Source organism: Arvicanthis niloticus, chromosome 3, assembly GCF_011762505.2.
Source record: "Arvicanthis niloticus isolate mArvNil1 chromosome 3, mArvNil1.pat.X, whole genome shotgun sequence".
NCBI classification, from domain to species: Eukaryota; Metazoa; Chordata; class Mammalia; order Rodentia; family Muridae; genus Arvicanthis; species Arvicanthis niloticus.
This window is the reverse complement of record NC_047660.1, coordinates 122,925,553-122,931,947: the sequence shown is the minus strand read 5'-3', so window position 1 is coordinate 122,931,947 and position 6,395 is coordinate 122,925,553. Positions and strand designations below refer to the sequence as shown.

General features: G+C 44.5%; 1 protein-coding gene across 2 annotated transcripts in view; it reads left to right on the top strand.

The window, feature by feature from the left end:
* The first annotated feature begins 1,093 nt into the window (after nt 1-1,093).
* The window catches only part of Bmpr2 (bone morphogenetic protein receptor type 2), a 100,543-nt gene continuing 95,241 nt past the window's right edge, over nt 1,094-6,395 (top strand). The window contains exon 1 of one of the 2 annotated variants that reach the window (XM_034498977.2): nt 1,094-1,585. In XM_034498977.2, coding sequence (XP_034354868.1) covers nt 1,510-1,585 — 76 coding nt within the window. In that variant the 5' untranslated portion in view covers nt 1,094-1,509. The remainder of the gene's footprint in view (nt 1,586-6,395) is intronic. The other variant, XM_034498978.2, reaches the window with a different exon arrangement.

Sequence of the window (6,395 nt, the reverse complement as noted above, 5' to 3'; positions counted from 1 at the left end):
TAGCCTTTGCCTACTTTAAACAAAAGATTGTGGCCGCCCTCCCTTACACGCTTGCTCAGATCGCACGGCGTCCACGTGCGGAACGTTCGCGTGTGTGAGGAAAGGGACCTAGGCTGCCCACCCCACGACAGCCCCTCCCTGCCCCGGGCGCCCCGGTGAGAGACGCCGCGCGAGGGCCTCGCTTTCCAGCTAGCCTGGGAGTGAGGGGCGGGGCAGGGCGGGGCCGCGGCCGCGCAGGCGCAGTGCGGCTCTCTGGCGCCGCCGCCGCCGCCGCCGCCGCCGCCGCCGCCGCCCGCGCTGCACCACAGGCCCGAGACAGACAGGGGTCGGCTGGAGAGCCGGAGCCTGAGAGGAGGCGGCGGCGGAGGCGGGGCGACTCCGGTGACCGGGAGCGCCTCAGACTGGCAGCTGCGGCGACTCCCCCCTTTGTGTCTGGTCTGCTCGGAACCAGTGGAGGTGCTTCCCGGAGGGGCTCAGGGTGTTTCGCAAGCTCTGCTGCCCACCCCTTCGTCGGCCACCTACGTCCGTCTTCCCGCCGCCCCCCGCCCTCGGCCCGCGACGCCCGAGCTCCGCCCGGAGCCCAGAGCTGCGGAGAACGAGGTGGCGGCGGCGGCGGCGGCGGAGGCTTTCTCCAGAGGGGCAGTGATTCGCTCACGCAAGCCATCGACGGGAGGAGAAGGGGCTTTCATGGTGGAATTTACTTAAGGCAAGAGCGAGGGGCTGGAGTAGCCGAGAGCGAGGCCGCGGGCGGAGAGCCCTGGAAGGGCCAGCCCCGCACCTCCCCGCGTGTCGCTCGCCGGGGCTCGTCGCGCCGCCGCGACCCTCCCCTCCCCCGCGACCCGAGGCCGGGCCTTCCCGACCCTCGCGCGATTGTTCCGAGGAAGCTGTGGGCTCGCCCATGGAAGCAGGCACCTTTTTCGACCCAGTCGGTGGGAAAGATTTGTTGATGTCGAAATCCGAGTGAAGGAAGCAACGAAGCGAAACTTTAAAAGGAACCCCACTGTCCTCCGAGTCGGGAGCGATGCGACTCGGGCGGCCGGGCGCCGCTGCCTGCCCCGCTTCGCCCTTCCCGGTGGTCGGGAACTTGTTCTGATCCTCAGTGCTCCCATCGAGTCCCCGCCCTCCACCCCTCGGCACTCTGGATATGTTTTCTCCCAGATCTGGATATTTTTTTGATATTGTGAAACTACGAGGGAAATAATTGCAGGGGTTTCTTCTGGGCTCCCTGCTTCTTCCCCACGGACATGCCTTCAGTCTGGGGTGTCGAGGCACCCCGTCCTAGGCGAATGAAGCCCCCCAGCCACGAGGGAGCGAAATGAAGGGAAATTCTGCAGTGGAATGAGAGCTCTACAAGCTAGGTCTTCGCATCTGCCATTTGTCCTTTCAAACTGCATTGTAATCCGGGCAGGATAAATCAGACGAAGAGCAGCCTCCTGGCCGGATTTCTCCGCCCGAATTTACTTTCCAGATTTCTTTTATTTGCCCTCCTGCTTCTTGGCTGGCCCAGGGATGACTTCCTCGCTGCAGCGGCCCTTTCGGGTGCCCTGGCTGCTATGGGCCGTCCTGCTGGTCAGCACTACGGCTGGTGAGTAGCCCTAGGTGGCATGTCCCACCTCCTACCCCTGCGGGTGACGAAGGAGGGAGCCTGCAGAGGCCGAGGCCTGTGCTCGCCCCTCAGAAAGCGTGCTCTCCGATCCGGGTGGAGGAACCAGCCAGGGAAATCACCTTCGGTGTTTGCGTGTAGTTTCCCGTCCGTACTCCAGTATTCCCTGACCCCTCCCCCACGGAGGGGGGAAAAAGACATATTGGGTGTGGTATCTTGACATTTTTAGCTGTGAGGTAATGCAAGGATTAAAAATAATATTTTAATCACTAGTGAACTGTCCATTAGATTTTTGGACATAAAGCTGGTAGGTTTTTCATTTTGATGGAAAGAAGCAGATTTGGTTTACAATAAAAAGAACTAGATACACACATGACTGAATCTTATTTTTACATTTAGATCACTCTTTGGGAATCCACGTTACTTTTCGTTTTTTAAAAAATGTTACCTGATGACTAGAATAAAGGTTGAGGAAGTCAGAGTGTGAGAATCTTGATACAGTGTATAACTGTTTGTTGCTGTCATCATTAATATTGTTTTGCTCCCAAGAATCTTAACTATTCTCTGTCTTTTCATCCTGGACATTCTAACTTTGTATCCTCTTGGAATTACTGCTGGGCACAGAAGTGTTTTTGATAACTTTTCTGTTAGTCATCTGGCGTCTGTTGGTTTTCCTGTCGTTGAGACAACTTTGACCTCACATCAGACTTCGAGGAGATTTGACTCCTGAAAGTTCTTTGACATTTTCCTAACGTGTGAAAGGAAATGCTACTCCCCTTTGGCCATTTCCTCTTTAATTCTCAGTCGCCTTGAGAAAAAAAAAACAACTCATTTTCTCATTGCAGTTATTTTCAAGCAACAGTCTTTTGTGATTTGCTTTTAGAAAATTTCAGGAACAAATTCTTAAATTAGTCACATGAAGTATGTGTTTAAAAATGAGTAGACAAAAATCATGGTTTTCCAATTTTTTTAAAAAGTAATTTTCACATTCAATGAATTCTTCATTGCTGTATTAGACACAGAGATTACTTGTTTAATTTACATTTTAAAGGTCTGTCCTGGGAAAATACTGAATGAAAATTTGAAGTTTCCTTTTGTGAATTTGATACTATTGTTTATTGTTGATTAATATGTAGTATTTTATATTTTTGATTGAGTCTAGCCTTTGATGGATAAGCCATTTCTCAAGCCCCATTATATTTAGAATTTTAATGATGAATCTATGTATTGTTAAAGATCATTAAAAAATCTGATTTTGATTACATACTGAAACTTGATATTTTAATATTTTTGATTGTTTCAATTATTTTTGAAGCAAAACAGAACAAATTTTCTCCAAATTTCTTTGTTAGCTGTTTAAATTCTCTAACCACAAGTCATGTGGTTCCTGTAAAATAGGAAAAGAGTAAAAATGGCCTTGACACGTAAGCAGTCATTCTACAAGCAGAAACCCAAGAACATTTTGTTTTAAAATTTTGATCTTTTTTAGAATCTTTAGAATGCAGATTCTTCTTTATAATGTTGTAGTCGTCATTGTGACCAGAACTGATAAAAATCAGAAAAAAAAAAAAACCCCATTGATTTCAAAATAATTATTTGGTAAATGGATTTTATTCTCTTTTAAAAAGGGTTATATTTAAAGAATCATTGTATAAAAGTGAGCTCAGTCTTTTTTCCCCCTGTGTTATATAGTTCTAGATGATGGCATCTTTGAAGCTGGATTTCAGAGCTGTAATAGCTGAGTTTACTGAGTGCCTGCTCTGCACCAACAAGTCTTAAATGAGCTTTACATATATTTTCTTCTCCAGTTCTCTTGACAGTTCTGTGTTATTTTTTTTTTAATTGTTCCCCTTTTACAGCAAGGGAGAGAGAATTAAGTACAAAATTTTAAGTAACTCATCACATAGTAAATTGTGGAGCCAGGATTATAGCCTGTATCTTTCCCTACCTCCTTGGTGCTAACAACAGCAGCAGAGCCAGCAACGACTTCCTCTCCCTGTAATTGGAACATGAGATAAAGTAATGCTTTTGCCAGGTCAATTTTGAAAGGAGACTTGGACGTTTCTATACTAGTGGTGCAGTTACTGATCATGTACTGCCAGGGTTCTAATCGTGTAAAAACTTTGTCTAACAGGTAGATCTCTGTGAGTTCAAGGTCAGCCTGGTCTACCTAGACATACCAACTGTTGAGATCTAAGACAGCCAGGACTGCAAAGAAACCCTATTATAGGAAAACAAAACAAAACAAAACCAGACAGAAAACTCTGCCCAATAGTGGATCATCTAGTGCAGCTTCATTAAGTACGAAGTGACTAGGGAGTGTCTGTGTAGATTTGGGATATACTGATGAATGATGGGACTGGTAGGTGCAATTGATGTAGTTGAATAGGAGAAAAAATACTACAAGACTAATAAAAATATTTATTAGTCATTCGTTGGGATCCTGGGTAAATTATCTTTGGTGGTGGTGGTGTTTTAGGGCAGCCTGTCCTGCAATTCTGTGTAATTTAAGTTGGATTCAAGCTCTTGGCAGTTCTTCTGCCTCAGCCTCCCAAGCACTGGGATTATAAGTGTGAGCTACCAAGTCAGGTTTACTAAATATGTAATTTCTTTTGAAAATGATTTTAATCCCTTTTACTCTGATTAAGTTTTGGACTCCTTAATTCTAAGAACAGTTAGTATGCAAATAATTGGAATTTATTAGAAAATAGAGATGTATTTGCTTAAAATAAATTATTTTAATAAAAATTTATTAAATGCACTAACAGCTTTAATCAGGCTTGATTGAGGGTCAGCTTTTGAATATATTTGAAATAATTCTTTTGTCTATATTTCGGTTTTACCTCTCTTCAGGAATATAGTTGTCCAAAGCGAGAAAGTCATCTGTTTAGCATTATTGAGTGGTTAGTGAATTTTGTCAAGTAACTGCAAATTTATTAATCTTCATTTGTGTTACTCAGTTTGGACACTACAAGAGTTACCTGAGTTTCTTGATAAAATAAATATTTTTTTCCTGTAGTTTAGTTATACTGAGTTAATTTGTATATAACACCTTTTTTGAGGTGGGGAAGTTCCTTACCCACAGAGTTTTAAAAGAGATGCATGCTTTATATCATCAGTGCCAACTGAATCTGAGTATGGTGGGTGCTAATAACCTTGGCTATAAGATAATCTACAGCCACAAAATCTTAATATCATGTAGCAACTGTTTTTTTTGTTTCATTTGTCTTTTTGTGGGCCCAAATCTGGAGGGAGGAAAAGTAATACCTACCTATTTAGGAGCAGCTTGTGTCAAGGCAGTGACAGAGGGCAAGCCCAGTCCCACTGGCATATTTGCAGATTCTGTTCCTTTAATGTTCCATTGGCCTGTCAAGTCATACTGCCGCGTGAAAAGACAAGATTATGAAACAGTATATTTTGTGTATAATGAATGCATAGTATAATTACAGAGGAATGAAGAATTCAGAATCCCAGTCTACTCCAGAGGATTGGGAAGATGGCACAGAGGAGTATTTCTCTTACCATTTGAATGGGGCTTTGCATGAAAATCTTACAAGCTTTGGTTTTTACATCCTGGATTATCACCTGTGGTATTACTGTTAGTGTTGTCTGTGAAATGTAATGTCTCCCAGCACTCCAGAGAAAGAGGCTAGCAGATCTCTCTATGAGTTCAAGGCTAGCCTGGTTTAAGCAAGCTCCAGGATAGCCAAGGCTAACAGAGAGAAAACCCCTTTAACAACAACAGCAACAGCAACAGCAACAAAAGAAGTAGAAAAAAAAAGAAAAGAAAAAAGATTTCATATATTTTATAATGTTAAGGATTAAAATCAGGGTTTTCTGCATAGCAGACAGATATGCTTATCACTGAGCTATATTCCCAAGCCTCTTGTTTTGAGATTGCTTTGCAATCTGCCATATTGCTATGCACATAGAGGATGTTTAATAAATACTTAATGAATTAATTATAAAAAGGAATTGGAGGGCTGGAGAGATGGCTCAGAGATTATGAGCACTTGCTGCACTTACAGAGAAAGTGCTTTTTTTCCCCCAGCACCCATACATGGTAGCTCATAGCAGTCTATAACTTCAGTTCTAGAGGATATGACCTCTTCTTCTGGCCAGAATGCATAGGTACACCTAGCATACATGTGAACAGAATAGTTGTATGCATAGAATATATGTTTAAAAAATGGAATTGGGGGCCGGGCGGTGGTGGCACATACCTTTAATCCCAGCACTTGGGAGGCAGAGGCAGGCGGATTTCTGAGTTCGAGGCCAGCCTGGTCTACAGAGTGAGTTCCAGGACAGCCAGGGCTACACAGAGAAACCCTGTCTCGAAAAACCAAAAAAAAAAAAAAAAAAAAAAAAAAAAAATGGAATTGAGACTACTTCATTTTAGTATGTGTATGGAGTTGTGGGGTCATTTTCTCTTTCCATTTTTGTGTTGGTTTTGGGAACTGAATTCAAGTTGCCAGGCTTTCTTAGCAAGCACCTTTACCCACTGAGCCTTCTTAATGATGTGCTCGCCCTCTTCCCCCTCTTTCTTTCCCCTTCCTTCCTTCCTTCCTTCCTTCCTTCCTTCCTTCCTTCCTTCCTTCCTTCCTTCCTTCTTCTCTCCCTCCCTCCCTCCCTTCCTTTCTTTCCTTCTTTCTTTCTTCGAGACAGGGTTTCACTGTATTGCCCTGGCTGTCCTGGAACTCACTCTGTAGACCAGGCTGGCCTCAAACTCAGAAATCCGTCTGCCTCCGCCTCTCAAGTGCTGGGACTAAAGGCGTGCACCACCACTGCCGGA